This window comes from Diabrotica virgifera, chromosome 1 (genome assembly GCF_917563875.1).
Source record: "Diabrotica virgifera virgifera chromosome 1, PGI_DIABVI_V3a".
NCBI classification, from domain to species: Eukaryota; Metazoa; Arthropoda; class Insecta; order Coleoptera; family Chrysomelidae; genus Diabrotica; species Diabrotica virgifera.
The window spans coordinates 59,673,783-59,691,797 of record NC_065443.1 but is presented as its reverse complement, the minus strand read 5'-3'; the positions used below and the strand labels follow the sequence as shown (position 1 = coordinate 59,691,797).

Here is an 18,015-nt window from a genome sequence, read left to right as displayed (position 1 = left end):
GGTAAAAATATGTAAAAATTGCAGTAGTAATAAAAAATTCAAAAATAAATAACGTTATATTAACCCTTGTAAATAAGTAGTTAGAATAATAATTTAAATGTATTATGCATATAGCGTATATTTGTTATATCGTATATTTATTTTGATAGGTATATTTACGATAGCAAATATTAAGATCATAAAAAATTGCAAAAATGTACTAAAAATCAGTAGTCAAATAATAAATGAATAAAAGTCAGCAAGGATAAAGTATACGTTGATAAATATGTAAAAATCATATAAAATTGTATCATTGCGTCCTATAATAACTTAATATGAGGGTAAAAAAAATCTTTTTATATTGATAAATATTGGTAATAGAATAGAATAATTAAGTAAAAATAGGTAAACTTGAAACATATATTAATGTAATTAAGGTAGCACATAATGTTTATACTTTATACTTTATATTAATCAGGAAATACCATAAAAATAGCTAATATGGACTTACCACTTTTACACGTCTTTGTTCGTATCACAAGTCCTCGCTGCACGTTCCATAGCATTGTCCATTTTCCATTGTCCCACGATGTTCCATCTCCATACTATTCCCTTTTCAGCTCCGCGTCGGCCTGATGTCTCCATCCATTTTACATACCACACTGTTGTCTAAGGTGGTCTAGGTGCCTGAACATTGACGTGTTTCTTCATACCTGTCCTGTTCACCAGTCCTGAGTTCTTCCCTGGTTCTGGATCGCCATATGACAGCCCTGGCATTAAGGCTATCTTCTCCCGGTGAGGGTGGTTATCCCTTATCCGAGGGGTGGAATAATTGATACGCTTTTACTTGTTGAGTTGTTTTATTTACACTCACATAAGCATAAGCTGGTAGCACCGCACCCAAAGAACGTCTCGTGTAGAAAGAGACACTATCTTTAATGTGGAAATATTACGTCTGATCACCAAAATAGAATGACGAATGTCTAATATAATAATAAAGAATTCCCTTGTTATAGTTTAACTGTTTATATATTTAGAAATGCCTATTCAGCATCGACCATGAAAAGTGTTTATAATTGACTCTGCAATTATTAGTGAATCGTGATCTTGGCTAACAATATTTATATAATCGAATGAAGGTTGTAATATTGTTATGATGACATAAATAACTGAAAGTAATTATCGTAGATAATTACAGGGTGTTTTTAAGATATATCTACTGAGTACAGATGAATTCTTGTACAGAAGCCTTTGACAGAATGAGGATTAGATGTGATATAATAATAAAATTAACCCTTTCAGTTCCGGTGACGGGTATGTGCGTCCAAATATGTGCGACTACAGGTGAGTGGCATGGACGCGTAAGCGCGTCCATGCCACGTAAGTATTCAAACGAAACTATTTCTGCACTGAGCTGAGGTTGAAAATATTAAAGAGGAACTGAAAGGGTTAATGTGTAGTATCTATAAACATCAATGACATTGTGTCAACACTTGTGCACATGGAAACAAGTTCAAAATAAATAATGTTCATTCCTGATGTATTCCATATTTCAACTATCAAACTTGATCTGTAATTAATTTAATTGGTCTCATGTATTACTCACAAAGCCAAGACAATAACCTATCGCATATTTTGTAGGTATTGGACAAGGAATCCTAATGCCGTCCACATACCTGGCCACAAACTCGTACTTCAAAGAAAGACTGACTCTAGCCGTTAGCATATCAACTACTGGTGCTAGTATTTTTTCTATCGTTTCTCCCAAATTATGTGATATTTTAGTTAGTAATGTAGGAAGAAAGTATACAGTTTTAGTGTTATTCGGCTTATCTCTTCTATCGTATGTTGGATGTTTCTTAATGAGACCCATCCAAAAGAAAACAGTTGAACATCCGGAAGAATTGACCAAATTGGAAACTAGTCAGGTAAAAGTGCTATTTGTTACATCCATCTTATTTATATTTTTTAAACAATTGGATATAGTGATTGAGTCAATACTAGCAATCTTAAGTTTGTATTTTATTAGTTGTTATATAATCATGGGGCAACCGGTTTCGAGTCTTACAATATATGACTCATCTTCAAGCCCAGTACAAAAAGTCTTCACAATACAAACTACAAGCTAAAATCACAAAACGAGAGACATGTACATATACATATATAAAACATAAAAAACTTACATACAATATAGCCAAACAACTATATAGTATTGAACTCAATAGTCTATAGCATGTAAACTGAGACATTTTGCTATTGGAAGCGACCAAGCTGATGAGAATTGCTTGGTATATAATTTAATATATACTACCATCAATCCTTAAATAGTTAAGGGTTGATGGGGTTGATGGAGTCCTGACAAGATGGTATGCGATCAAACAACATATAAAGTTAGTAGTAATCGGTATGTACTTACATAACAGCTACTGAAAGTGTTCTACAGCTAAAGATGTGCCTGGAAGTCACCAGCCTCATAAGAACAGTTGACCAGTCAAACAGCCCTTACTCCCTTAATTATTTGTTATGTTCATAACAAACAATTAAGAGACTAACACAAACAATCAGAACATAACAAACAATTAAGAGACTAAGGGCTGTTTGACTTGTCAACTGTTCTTATGGGGCTGGTGACTTCCAGGTACATCTTCAGCTGTAAAACAGTTTCAGTGGCTGTTATGTAAATACATACCGATTACTACTAATATGTTGTTTGGTCGCATACCATCTTGTCAGAACTCCATCAACCCTTAACTATTTAAGGATTGATGGTAGTATATATTAAATTATATACCAAGCAATTCTCATCAGATTGGTCGCTCCCAATGGCAAAATGTCTCAGTTTACATGCTATAGACTATTGAGTTCAATACTAAACAGTCGTTGGGCTTTATTGTATGTGATTAAAACAAGACAAAGTTTTTTTTATGTTTTATATATGTATATGTACATGTCTCTCGTTTTGTGATTTTAGCTTGTAGTTTGTATTGTGAAGACTTTTTGTACTGGGCCTGAAAATGAGTCATATATTGTAAGACTCGAAACCAGTTGCCCCATGATTATATAACAACTAATAAAATGCAAACTTAAGATTGCGAGTATTGACTCAATTACTATATCCAATTGTATAATGGACTCGCATTGGCAACCCTTTCATCATTATATTTTTTAAATTATCTTCACAAATGTAGAAACAACTACAGAGACAATCTAGAGCACAAAAATTTTGCAGTGACTTTCTAGTTTATCCATAAAAATGCTTGCTGATTTCAAACTCACAACCCTCAGGAAGATTTTTAGTCTTAAGGTGTAGTCTAGGGTTATATTGGGCGATATCTACTTCACTATTTGCACTTTTTCTGATTTTCAAAAATGATTTGAGTTTTGTCTCACTAATACATATGATGTGAAAATTAGACACAGGCCATTTGGTTTCAACAATGTTATTCAATATGTCAGTTTTAGTTTAGCCTTATCATGATGTTAATTTTGGGGTTTGTGCGTGTTTCTTGAGACAGATATCCCGTCTGCCATTTCGGAATTGCTGACTAGAATTAAAGATTTTTTCGTGCCTGGGGCAGTGGCGGATCTAGAAATTTGTCTTGGAAGAGGAAATTTGCCTTAGGGATAACTTCCAATGAAAAACCAACCAAAACATATAAAAAGATAAACTCAGATTACATAAGAGACAAATAAAAACTTATAGCCATTAAATTTCCTTAATTTTCATAACTAGTGTGTTTATTGAATTTGTCTTTCTGTGGTTTCAGTTTCGTGTCAGCTATTTTTTTTTCTTTAATTTCGGTTCTTGTTAGCGGGGGAGGATTTTCTTATTTTCCCTCCCCGTAGATCTGCCACTGGCCAGAGTGTCTATTTAACATCTGTTTTATCGGGAACGTGCGTCGCCGTGAGTAATGTTTGCAAGGCTATATCATGTATACAAAATATATAAATAATCATAAACATTTCAATATTCATTTCAGTACTGTTTATTTTGCCGCATACTGTATATTTCACTGATCATTACAACTTCTTTTTTAGCTAAACTATACTAATGAAGACTCAAACAACGTTTATAAAGAAACTACTCAGCCAATCAAACGAAACCCTGTTATACTAAAACTAATAAACGTCTTTGACTTGGAGCTGCTCAAAAAACCATCATTTATAATAGCCATAATTTCACTGGGAGTTTCATTTGCAGCTGAGCTTAACATGGTTTTGATGATGCAATTCGTTCTTCCAGAGCTGTCCAAATTTAGCCGAAGCGATGTAGCGAATATAACTTCAGTTCAGTTTATTTTTGACATACTGGGGCGATTGGCGATCCCATTCGCTTGCCACACTATTCATGCACCTCCGAAATGGGTATATGCAGGTGCTTTAATAGCTGCTACAGGAGCTAGAACTAGTAAGCTTGCACATTGATATTCCCCTTAAACATTGGGTGCGTTCGGACGACCATAGCGGCTGGCTGTCAGCAGAAATCGGCTGAGTGGTTGTATCCAGCCGTGATAGAAAAGCTTAGTAAATCTCTCAGCGCCTGACTTCCAGCGGTGACGTCTGACAGCTACTGCTGGCTTAGCTGTCCAGCCGCTGTGGTCGTCCGAACGCACCCATTACTTTATACTTTATTATGTAGTGTCATAAAAATAATAGCTGAATAATCACTATAATCAATTCGTTTTTATATCTTAAGACTGTATTTTATTACCGACTTGTTTCAGTTCATATTCTGAAATGCTGATTGAGGATTTGCCGACACTAATTCGCAAAATTAAATTCCAACAGAGGGTGCTCAAAATTTCAAAGATGGACGACAACTCTAGGAAAACAATTCATTTTGTCATTTGAAATCACAGTTTGAAATCACAACAAGAAACCTTCAATACATAGTAGGATATAAAAACTTAAATGCAATAAAGATCAACTCCCTTCTATACGCTGATGATATAGTTTTAATCACAGACACAGTAGAGAAAATGCAGAAACTAATAGATATTTGGCAAAAAGAGATTCATAAATTAAAAATGGAAATGAACCTCAACAAAACAAAACTTATGATAATAAATGAAGATGAGAAAAGAGAAAGGAATACTAATATAATAGTAAAGGAAAAAGTAATAGAACATGTATCTACTTTTGAATATTTGGGAAATATAATAACAGATGATGGGAAAACGGACTTGGCAATAAGTAATAAACTGAAGAAGGCAACTAGCGTGTACTACTCTTTAAATAATACAATTTTTGGAAAGTCAGAAATAAGCAACAAAACTAAACTCAGAGTATATAACAGCATAGTAAATCCGATAATGACATATGGGGCGGAAACATGGATTGTCCAAAAGAAACATGAATCAATGATAAACGCGACCGAGATGAAATACATGAGAAGAATAGCCGGAGTTACGAAGTTTGACAGATTCAGAAATGAAGATATAAGAAGAGAGCTGGAACAAGAACCGATAATTAGGAAGATCGAAAACAAACAATTAAGCTGGTTTGGACACATACAACGAATGGAGCAAAATAGACTTACAAAGAAGGTACATGAAGCCAAAATGGGAAACAAAAGAAAAAAGGGAAGGCCGAGGAAGACATGGATGGACCAGATCCAAGATGTAGGTGAAAGGAGACACATCAGTATGAGGGATATGAAGAACCTGGCCACCAATAGAAGCAATTGGAAGAAGTGGATAAAAGGCGGAACCCGACATCCGACGCCCTGAAGGGCACTAAGGATTATGAGAAATAAGAAGAAATCAGTGTTTTGCCAAAGTAACCACTAAGTTTTGCAACTAAGACATCTTATAAGTTAAAGACGACTCAAAATTATGTTTAATCTGTATGCATTCATTAAAATTTGATGGTAACTACTGATTTGTTTTTACCTTTTTTTCATAAAAAAATCTGGCCCCCCGATAATCACACAGCGTTCTAAAAATTATTAATCTATCTTAGGATTTCTAATTTTGTTTTTAATTTAATTAATAGGTGCACTACAGTTTATTTTACACCAACAGATAACAATTTTTAATTAAATAAAAACTGGAAACTTGGAAACTAAGTAGGTGAATTTATTTTATAATAATTGTGTTCTGAAATGTTTCCGTATGGAATTACGAGGTGGTCGGGATATTTTGCATAACAATGTACATTCTATGTACAGAATATAATATACTACATTTTATTTATTTATTTAATTTTGCAGTCGCTTAAACATTAAAAAATACTACGTTTAATCCAAACGTTAAATTAACAAAATGTGTGATTTGGCATTGGTTAATTTAGGTCATTACGTAGAGTATAATAGGAATGAATACTGAGGAACACTAAAATAGTTTTTTTAAGTCAAAATTATTGTTAATTACAACATAAACTGACCGCAAATATGTACACAAATTAATGGCAAAGTCAATGTTTTCCTTGAGTTGATGCTTTTCAAATTCGCCACCAGGCGTCGCCCACTTTGCGGTTCCTCGCGAATAGAATATTTTCCACCACTCTTTTCTAGAAGAGTGGAGGCCTGGACCTTAACGGAAGCAATATCTAAACGACTAGAAGCTTTCGAAATGTGGAGCTATCATCCACCGTGTCACAAGCAACACAGCTATCCAACGTGTGAAAAAAGATCTGGAAGTTATGTGTACTATGAAAATCAGAAAGATGTCCTACTTAGGGCATGAGATGCGCAATGAGAAGTAATCCAGCTGAAATGAAATAAAAATGTATACCATTTTTATTCAGTTGCAATGCGAAGGCAAAACTGTCTTATTTTTCACTTAGAACAGAGATCGCAAATCAGCACTCTAAATCGACGATTTTCGACTCTAATTGGAGTCATCATCAGAGAGGCGTAGGTTTGCTGCTCTCTGCCCCAAGTGTCGAAACTCCGAGAGCTTATCCATCCCCGCATTGCAACTGACGTTTATGGAGTAGGTGTCTAGCGACATCTGGCAACTGAAAGTCAAAGTTTTCAACCTAATAGAAATATTAAAAATATTGAAAAATATTAAAAATATTCCTAAAAGATATTTAATTGAAAACTTATTGGACCATTTTCCTGGTAACACCTCCATGGGTTCTAAAAATTTCAAACCAGATGGATGCTAAAGCGAGGAAGATTGCAGCTGATTTTGCAAGGGAAGGGGCATCGAAGGACGTCATGCCTGAAGAATATCATTGTGGCGGAAATAACAAGCGTGCATTTATTCAGGGCTTCTTCTTCTTAGCCTTCTATCGTCCATAGGCCTCTCACAACTCCTTTCATCGATTTCTATCCTGAGCAACGTACTTCCAATTTGTTCCGGCTATTAGTTTTATGTCATCTATCCATCTCATCTGTTGTCTTCCTCTTGGTCGTCTACCTTCATAAGATCTCCAATATTGTATTGTGGCATTCCAACGCTGGTCTTTTTGTCTAGCAGTGTAGCCTGTGAAGCTCCATTTGAGTTTGGCAATTTTTGTGGTGATATCCTCGACTTTTTTTATCTTACCCAGTTGTTTTCTTGGGGGGGTGAAAAACCGCGCGTTTAAAATAAGTCCGGAGATGGATAAATTGACTAGTTCTAAACAATTTTAGTTCTATAAAATTTTAACTTAGTTAATACTTTTCGAGTTATTTACGATTAAAAATGTGTATTTTTCGACAAAAAAAATCACGTTTTCAGGCGATTTTCACAAAAAACTCAAAAAGTAAGTATTTTATCGAAAAAAATATTCTTAGCAAAATGTAGCATAATATAAAAAAATTAAAAAAAATTGTGAACTCGTAAAGTCGATAGACCCAGCAAAAGCTGTAGCTCATGAAAAATACGTTCTTATTCGTCAAATTCCAAATCAAATATTTCAACGTGAAATAACCAAGAAATGAAGCACTTTTCGGAAAAACCCAATTAAAACTTTCTTAATAAAGCTTTATTTTTATGTTTTAAAAAAGTTTCTATCACTAAAACTAAGCGAGTTATGCTCAAAATCAAGTTGACTCCTTTTTTTTGGTAAAAAAATCGTGAAAATCTCCCCCTACTTAGGACCTCAAATGAAATTAATCGTTACCGCTTTACAAACAATTTACTTATGTATTTTTTACATGATTGAAAGGGCCTGAACTAGTCACTAATCACGAGTGTATGCAAAATAAGAACAGCCATATTTTAACCAATTTTTGTCTTACAGAAAAACAAAATGAATCTATCATATTTATCAAAGCAAAACCTACCTACTTTTTACTCCTTGGAATTTTTAGTATCCCTAATACTTTTTAAGTTATTTTGAAAAAAGGGCATTTTCAAATATTTTAGGAATTTTTTTTTTTTAATATAAAACCAATTTTTTTCAAAACTAAGCACTCCCAACCGGTAAACCGTACAGATCATATAAACAATATAAAGTAAATGGTAAAGCGGTAACGATTAATTTTATTTACGGTGCTAAATAGGGGGATATTTGCACGATTTTTTTTATTAAAAAAAGAACTTTAAAAAATTTTAATCGGTTTTGCCCGAAAATTGCTTAATTTTTTGGTTATTTAAAGTTGAAAAATTCGATTTGGAATTTGACGAATAAGAACGTATTTTTGATGAGCTACAACTTTGCTTTTACTGGTTTTATAGACTTTATGAACATACATTTTGTTTGCTTTTTTAAAAGCTACATTTTTGCTAAGAATATTTTTTTCGATAAAATTACTCGAGAAGTGTTGACTTAGTTTAAAAATTATATAGAACAAAAGTTTTTTAGAGTTAGTCAGTTGATCCATTTTGGGACTTACTTTAAACGCGCGTTTTTTTTACCCCCGAGAAGGGGTAACTGTAACTGTCACCCCCCAAGTAAAAGCAACCAACGGTACAAATTCAACTTTGAAATAGACAGTCAGTAGAACCTAAAACCAGATTTTCATGCAATTCGGAGTTGACTGAAAATTAAACTCCAAAACTGTCATTTACTGGGCTATTGTTGTTTATTTGTCCCGATCTACACCCCTAAATCCCGATTTGTTCTTGCTTATGTACAATTACAAACGATTTGTTTGTACGATTACAAACAAATCGGATCTGGCAACACTAGTCTGGGATCATCTGTGTTTGTCATTATTTTGTTTTTGCCTTATTCATTTTTAGGCCGACATATTGGGAGCTGTCTGCGAGTTCCTCCATCATAATTTGTAGTTCCTCGAATGTGCTCGCTATGCAATCAGCGAATCTGAGGTGGTTTACCTTGTTGTCATTAACATTAATACCATATGTTGACCAATTTGTAGTTTTGAAAACGTCTTCCAGGGCTAGATTAAAAAGTTTTGTTGATATTACGTTTTTTTGTCTAACTCCTCTCTTAATGGGGATGGGATTTGTATTTTCGTCTAGTTGTACTATCATAGTTGCGTTTTTGTTCTATGGCCCACATCTCGATACTATCAAACGCCTTTTCATAGTCTACGAAGGCAAAGAAAACGGGTAATTGGTATTAGTTTGCCTTCTCTATCAATCTTCTCATTGTCAGCAGATAGTCTGATGTACTATATCTTTTGCAGATATTATTCAGGGCAGCTTTCCACTTAAGTGGCAAAGTTATGTGAACTAACGTGATTGCCAATATCCATAGACGATAAGCATCAACAAAAGTAGAAGATAGGAAGTTAATAGAGAGTTTTTAGACCCTCTACTTTTTGACATACGTTAAACGTAAAACGTTATACTTGTCATGCGCATTGAGTAGTAAATAAGGGATAACGTGTTTACCTAAAATAGTTTTTGAATCCTTTCAGAAGCTACTCACACAGATCAACGTTAATTGACATTTGGCAAACGTAACCTATAAAACGGCAGTTGTGTGCTATGACCTATTTTATTGAATTAGTTGCCATAATGGAAGAAAATATTGAAAATGTATTAAGACGTTCACCAAAAACAATTTACTACTTTAAGAACACAAAACATACATACCAAGTTTAACAAGACAATTCAGGCAAGTATCAAATTTCTCAAATTCTAACAGGGTTGCCAAGCAGGTTATGTGTTATGTTTATTAAGTGATAGTTTTAAAGAAAAACAAATTTTGATTACAATTTTATACATCGTTATTGCATCATTACTATATTTTTTATTCTAGTTGTCCTTGGTTTAGCTCATGACTTATTTTTATTTTTTATGATTTAGATATATGGCATTTGGCAATCTTACAAATACGTAATCCCTTAATAACGTGAACCTTATTTCTACCTAAATAAGGGGCCTTATCCGCTAATAAAGTAATACGTTATTTTTCTGTTACTGCGCATGAGCAGAATAGCGTATAACGTTTAACGTTCCTGAAATAAGAAGCTTAAAAACTCTATTGGCTGTGATCTTCTGTGTTCGTGTGAACAACACATCGACAAAAGCCCAAATAAAGACCTACATCGGAGACTCCACATGGAAACAATGAAGAAATAAAGAAGATTGTCAAGGGCCATGAAGAACAACTCCAAGACCATTTAAATAGTGAAGAGTTACAACTGCTAGATCTAGATAATCAAGACCTAGTCCGCAGTCTCAAATGCACCAAACTTCGAACTTGTGTGATAAGTGTCATTTTAAACAAAGTCACATCAGTGAACTGCTCAAATTCAATTATTAGTTCTAAAGTGAACCATTAGAAATGCATTGGATAAAAATGTATTATTACATTTTTGTTTTTTTTTTTAGTGCTTGCTACATATGCTCAGTCCTACACAGCTGCTTATGCTGCGTGTTGCATAATCGGAGCTACAAAGGGTTTGAGAGCTGTCTATCAGTCGGTTATAGTTCCAAAGCTAGTTCCTCTAGAAAAATTTGTGGCTGCTAATGGTTTACAGATGTTTTTTACTGGAGCTGTATCTTTAGCCATTGGTCCTATCATAGGTAAGATAAGTGTGCGTTTATAGAATATACATATGTTTATAGAATATACCAATCAGAAAATTTGCAATTTTTTTAAATTAGAACTACAGTAAAACCTCCGTTAACCGAAACAGCCGACAGTTTCAATAATTTCGTCAATAAAAAGTAAATTTTTATCGCAAAACGGCAACAATTCGATGTTAATTTGTCAACATTGCTTTCCGGAGTAACCTAGTTGAGTCTCAGAATTTATAATCCGTCTTTCCCATAATAGCCGAGTTGAGTCCTGAAGTTGGGTAAATTGAGTCCCGCGCCTACCTGAGGCTTAGTTGGTGTACGTAATGTTTTCTAGGAATTAGAAAACAATAATTTATTCTATGATTTTGTGGCTGTATTAATGACAAATCTTCAACAGAACAATCTCCTACATCTTCTGTGTCGAGAAATGGCATTCCAAAGCAGTATGTTAAATATTTTCCTACATCACCCTCTTGTCGAATTGCTTTTTCAAAATCTGCAAAATACTGTTCTTAAAGCGAGTTTTTTTATTGCATTTGCCAATTTGTTTTGTAAGGTATTTAAATGCCAGCGTATATGTATATTTTTGTTTATTTGACAATAAGAAGAAAACCAGAGGTATATAATAATCTTCTTTTAGACAATGGATGGAGAACATTTGCTTAAAGAACTTTGGGCAACATTCAAAAGTTCCATCTATATAAATGGTGTCCAAATCTGCTAAAAATTGTAAATTACTGTTGCAGGAAAACATAATAATTTGGTTTTCTATGTCGTTTACCATTAGAAAATCCTCGTTTTTGTTGGTTTTCACTGCAAATGTTTTTAATATATCATGAGTTTTTTCCATACGATTTGTCAATTTAGGCAGAAGAGGTCGTCGGGCGTTATACATATTTTTTCGGACCAATTCCACATCTTTGGTAGTCAAGGTACGCATATCGCCATTACCTAATTTCTTGTGCAAAATTTTCATAGGTCCGCTGATATCTTCTACAGCCTTTCACTTTAAGGAGCTACTTAACATTTAAAAACCTATTAAAAGGTGATAAGAAGGAATACGATGCCCCGGACTCAATTCGACCAACTAAATATTTTGACCTTTCTTAATTGAGGTATACGGGACTCAATTTACCTATGCCCTTGCTTTCATACAACTAATGAACGCAATTTTCCCAGAATCCCAGAACGTTTGTTCATATGATTTTGGATATAATTAGGTATGGCTTATTGTATTCTTTCATTAGATATAGCCTCAAAATCAAAGGAAAATATAGAAGCAAATAGATTCCTTAAAAAAACATGTTCCCTTTCCTTAATTTTATTGGTTTATTCTGTATTTACATATTCTGGTAACAACTTTTCATAATAACAATTTTCGGTTATTGTGAAGTATAAAGGTACTTTACTGTTGAGCCAAATTCACATTTTTTTCAAATACTTAGTATAAGATTAATATAATTTGATATCTTATGGGTACATTTTAGGTTTTAGGTCATACAGAGCTTTTTATGAAGAATAACTTTTTTTCGTAAAATTAATAAGAAAGAAGTTTCCATGTGATTCCAACTTACGTAGACACCCTGTATATATAGAATAAAAGTAACAGTTCATTATGTTTTTTCTTCATAATTTTTTTAAAAAACTTATTATATTTAGGTCAAAACGGCAAACAGGTGAATGTTCTCAAAAAACTTTTGATAGTGTGTAAAAAATGTTTTATTATCAGCTAAGTACTTTCAACACATAACGTGCCATCATCAGAGCTTCCTAAAAGGACACTTAAGATAAGATTTCTTTATATAAAAAATTAGTGAAAAACTTACGTCATCATCATCATTTGGCACAACTCTATGTGAGTCTTGGCCGCGTTTACTATTTCCCTCCATTGTTGTCGGTCCTGAGCAGCTATTTCCCATTTAAAAAAACTTACGTCCTTTTATAAAACCTTCATAGAAGAGCAATTGCTAAACGACACAATAAAATACATGGATACTAGGCAAATGCCACAGATATCGGGTATAACAACCCCTTAAAATGAATAAATCACATCTAAATTCTTTTAAAAATTAAAAGACAACATGGCTGAGTCAAACCATTTTGAGCCCACGTGAACAGCTCAGCTGAGGAAGACTGTCATTTATTAAAATGATAGAGAAGGTGCCACAATCTTAAGCGACCTCTATATTCGTAAATAATAATTAAAATTAATTAAAAAATGAAAATGATTAAAAAGCCATGTATAGGTTAGATGAATTTTAAATTAAGATACTAAATGTTTTAAAGTTAAATTTTCAAAATTACTAATATTAATATTGAAGTGAATATAAGTTATCAAAATTCTTCTAAAAACAAAACTGTTATAGTTTGACCAAGTGTAGAAGAAGTTAAATGAAATCAAACCTAGGAGAAATTTCATTTGATAAGCTCAGAGGTTGAAAGCTGTTATTTTTATAAATTAACAATCCAATTAATTAATTCAGACAAATCTCAAATATTTTACTTGTTTACAAAATATGTAATCAAAGAAAGAAAACTCAAGAATACCTAAAGTAATGTTCAAAAAACTTTCATAAATTGTTGAGTGTACTTTCTACTAAACTAAAATTATTAAAGAAATTTCTTAAAAATAGGATCAAATTTACAATTTAATTGAATCTGGGTGTTAACACAGTTTTGAGGGTTTCTTTTCATTTCTCTACTTATTTCTAGATCTTCTAGTAGATTCATTTTGGTATAGTTATTATTAGGTATGCTATGTAGGATCCTACTATCTCTTTGTGGACTAAAGTTATGTTTCGATGCATGCAAATGATGACCAAAGCTAGATTTATCGATCTTTGACAGATGTTCTTTGATACGAGTATCCAAAGGTCGCATCGTTCTACCCACGTAGGTCACAGGGCAGTCACCACATGACAATTTATAAATGCCACTGTTTGAAGTTTTTTATTTTTTTTTTTTTTAAGATGCCACTGATGAAATTTATAAATGCCACTCAAAGAGTGGCAGTTATAAATTGTCATGTGGTGACTGCCCTGTGACCTACGTGGGTAGAACGATGCGACCTTTGGATACTCGTATGAAAGAACATCTGTCAAAGATCGATAAATCTAGCTTTGGTCATCATTTGCATGCATCGAAACATAACTTTAGTCCAGAAAGAGATAGTAGGATCCTACATAGCATACCTAATAATAACTATACCAAAATGAATCTACTAGAAGATCTAGAAATAAGTAGAGAAATGAAAAGAAACCCTCAAAACTGTGTTAACACCCAGATTCAATTAAATTGTAAATTTGATCCTATTTTTAAGAAATTTCTTTAATAATTTTAGTTTAGTATAAAGTACACCCAACAATTTATGAAAGTTTTTTGAACATTACTTTAGGTATTCTTGAGTTTTCTTTCTTTGATTACATATTTTGTAAACAAGTAAAATATTTGAGATTTGTCTGAATTAATTAATTGGATTGTTAATTTATAAAAATAACAGCTTTCAACCTCTGAGCTTATCAAATGAAATTTCTCCTAGGTTTGATTTCATCTAACTTCTTCTACACTTGGTTTTACTATAACAGTTTTGTTTTTAGAAGAATTTTGAAAACTTATATTCACTTCAATATTAATATTAGTAATTTTGAAAATTTAACTTTAAAACATTTAGTATCTTAATTTAAAATTCATCTAACCTATACATGGCTTTTAGTCATTTTCATTTTTTAATTAATTTTAATTATTATTTACGAATATAGAGGTCGCTTAAGATTGTGGTACCTTCTTTATCATTTTAATAAATGACAGTCTTCCTCAGCTGAGCTGTTCACGTGGGCTCAAAATGGTTTGACTCAGCCATGTTGTCTTTTTAATTTTTAAAAGAATTTAGATGTGATTTATTCATTTTAAGGGGTTGTTATACCCGATATCTGTGGCTTTTGCCCAGTATCCATGTATTTTATTGTGTCGTTTAGCAATTGCTCTTCTATGAAGGTTTTATAAAAGGACGTAAGTTTTTCACTCATTTTTTATATAAAGAAATCTTATCTTAAGTGTCCTTTTAGGAAGCTCTGATGATGGCATGTTATGTGTTGAAAGTACTTAGCTGATAATAAAACATTTTTTACACACTATCAAAAGTTTTTTGAGAACATACACCTATTTGCCGTTTTGACCTATTTAGAAGTGTGTACAAGTCTTGCAGTCTTTTCCAATTTATTATATTTAGACTAAATAAACATATTAATATATTTAGACCGGGCAGTCGTCGCCCCCGCTAGCGAAATTATTCCGAATCGATTTTTTTTGCAAAAACTTACTCAAAAAGAAGTCCTTATAACATATCCACAGGGTGCCGGGCGGTGCCGTTGTCGAAAAATTGTTAAAACAATTTTTTTTAAAACAAATTCACAAAAATAATTTTTTCATTTCGAACAATTTTTTTAGATAATTTGGGTAATTCTGAGCAAAAAAGGTCTCTTGTCATTTTTTTCTAAAATTGATTGTTGTCGAGTTATATGCAATTAAAATTAAAAAAAAAAATGCGAAAATGGTCATTTTTTCAAGGCTTAATAACTCGATTAAAAATTATTATTATGAAATTCAAAAAGTGACCAAATCAAGTTTCAAACCCCTTCTTCAAGGTTCTGAAGAGATTTTTGTCATTATTTTATTACAAAGCCGTTATTTTTAACTACATATTAACAATTAGAGTTATAGTCCAGGATGTATCGTCGCGTCGCTCTTGTTAGTGAAATTATTCCGATTCGATTTTTTTTGCACAAACTTACTCAAAAAGAAGTCCTTATAACATATTCACAGGGTGCCGGGCGGTGTCGTGGTCGAAAAATTGTTTAAACAATTTTTTTAAAACAAATTCGCAAAAATAATTTTTTCACTTCGAACAAATTTTTTTTAGATAATTTGGGACATTCTGAACAAAAAAGGTCTCTTGTGATTTTTCTCATGGCCATATAACTCGACAACAATTAATTTTAGAAAAAAATGACAAGAGAACTTTTTTGCTCAGAATGACCCAAATTATCTAAAAAAAATGTTCGAAATGAAAAAAATATTTTTGTGAATTTGTTTAAAAACAATGTTTAAACAATTTTTCGACCACGGCACCGCCCGGCACCCGGTGAATATGTTATAAGGACCTCTTTTTGAGTAAGTTTGTGCAAAAAAATCGAATCGGAATAATTTCGCTAGAGGGAGCGACGATACAGCCCGGTCTAATTAGAATCCGGGCTAATAAATGATTTATTTTTTAGGTTCCGTTCATGATCACTTTAATTCTTATGTACCAGCACTTCACGCTTCGTCAATCTTGTCTTGTGCGTGTGTGCTGCTTTGGATTTTAGAATCTATTTTTTCTAGAAAAACTGAAAACAATGAATGATAGTTTAGTATAGGTTTTTGATTTTTTCTAAATAAATGTTTAAAAATGTTACAAAAAATAAAATGTTTCTGTTAGTTTTTGTTTTTTTTTTATTTCAAGAAACTTGTCATTTCAATACTTTCTGAATCTCATCGACTGGTTTGAATCGTGATAATTAGTTGCACCGGGCTGTCAATGGTCCCTATTGGATTATGCTATAACACATAACGAAAGTGTCGTGTGACGTGTGACATGGCGATTATTGCCTACACTAAATAAACATAGACTAACCAAACCCAGGTATGTTGTCAATCCATGGGGCCTTATTATTTTTCAGTGCTTTATAATAAAGCCCCAGCTCACATACTTGGGTGTACAGATAACAGAATGGCAGCGAGGATGAAGAAATACGGGAACGGATAATGCTTGCTAACAAAGCATACTTCTCTTTGTCGCAGGTGTTTGGTTCCAAAGACATCCATAGGGAAGTTAAGTTTAAAATATATAAAACCATCATACGTCCAATAGCAACATATGGTGTAGAAACGTGGATCATGACAGAAAAGACAATAAACCTTATTACTTTTGAAAGAAAGATAGTGGGACGGAGGATACTGGGACCCATTTGTGACAATGGTATATGGAGAATAAGGTTCAACCACGAGCTATACAGAGAACCCTCTATAGCAAATTATGCAAAAATACAAAGATTGCGCTGGGCAGGTCACCTTGTAAGAATGGATAACGACAGAACACCTAGCAGAACGCTTAACGGAACTATGGTGGGACGTCGGCCAGTAGGAAGGCCAAGAAAGAAGTGGATAGACGAAGTGAGAACAGCTAAGCGCTAAAGAGATATTGAGGGTGGACAACTGGAGGAGAGCAGCCAGAGACAGAGATACTTGGAGGCGAATGCTAGGGGAGGTCAGGGCCCAACTTGGGCTGTAGCGCCATAGGAGAGAAGAACCATCCAGGCACCCTTTTGCCCTGAAATGACAACATCTCAAAGATTCCAACAGCCTAAACCGGTCAACGGCATAGCATGTGAAAGGCAAGTGGGAAACCATTGCATTATTTTTCCCAAGCATATCAGAATTTGGCCTCTACTCCTCGGCAGATCTTTAATGGTCAGACGGTACTAAGAATCCCCGGATGGAAAATTAAAATATTTACATGAACTGTAAAAACATACAAAGCAGGAAAACGAGCCAATGCAGAGAGCGAGCTAAAAAGGATGAACTGGATCATACTACGCATGGGTGAGGTGACATGAAAACAAGAAGGGTCAATAGCTTTTTCTACTCAGGAGGACAGACAGCTCAAAATTGTGTTGGAATTCTAGTCACTGCGGCAGTTGCAAAATTCGTTAAGATTTCTACCAAGCAGTGATCGAATAATGCTGTTCAAACTAAACGAGCAGTCATGTGATATACAATATGGTGCAAATGAAAGAAATAAATTCGTTATTTCGTAAACCGGTGACTTTAAGAAAAAATCCTGAAATAGGTCGATTTTTATTTTTAAATTATGATATTTTGGCATATATCGCATACTAGTGACGTCATCCATCTGGGCGTGATGACGTAATCGATGATTTTTTAAATGAGAATAGGGGCCATGTGCTATCTCATTTGAAAGGGTATTCAATTCTCTATTTAGTAATATAATCATTTACATAATTATTTATACAGGGTTTCCAAAAAACATTTATAAAATTAAATTATTTGACAAAAAAAAAGAAGAATGTATGTAATTTATTTACTTCAAAATACATTTTACTGC

The 18,015-nt window shown here is 33.3% G+C and overlaps 1 protein-coding gene across 3 annotated transcripts in view; it reads left to right on the top strand.

Moving 5' to 3' along the window:
• LOC114331357 (monocarboxylate transporter 10) overlaps window positions 1-16,328 on the top strand; it is a 104,367-nt gene extending 88,039 nt beyond the window's left edge. For all 3 annotated transcript variants that reach the window (XM_028280905.2, XM_028280906.2, XM_028280907.2), the window contains exons 5-8: window positions 1,621-1,907; window positions 4,018-4,387; window positions 10,662-10,856; window positions 16,127-16,328. In XM_028280905.2, coding sequence (XP_028136706.1) covers window positions 1,621-1,907; window positions 4,018-4,387; window positions 10,662-10,856; window positions 16,127-16,254 — 980 coding nt within the window. In that variant the 3' untranslated portion in view covers window positions 16,255-16,328. The remainder of the gene's footprint in view (window positions 1-1,620; window positions 1,908-4,017; window positions 4,388-10,661; window positions 10,857-16,126) is intronic.
• Window positions 16,329-18,015: the final 1,687 nt, after the last annotated feature.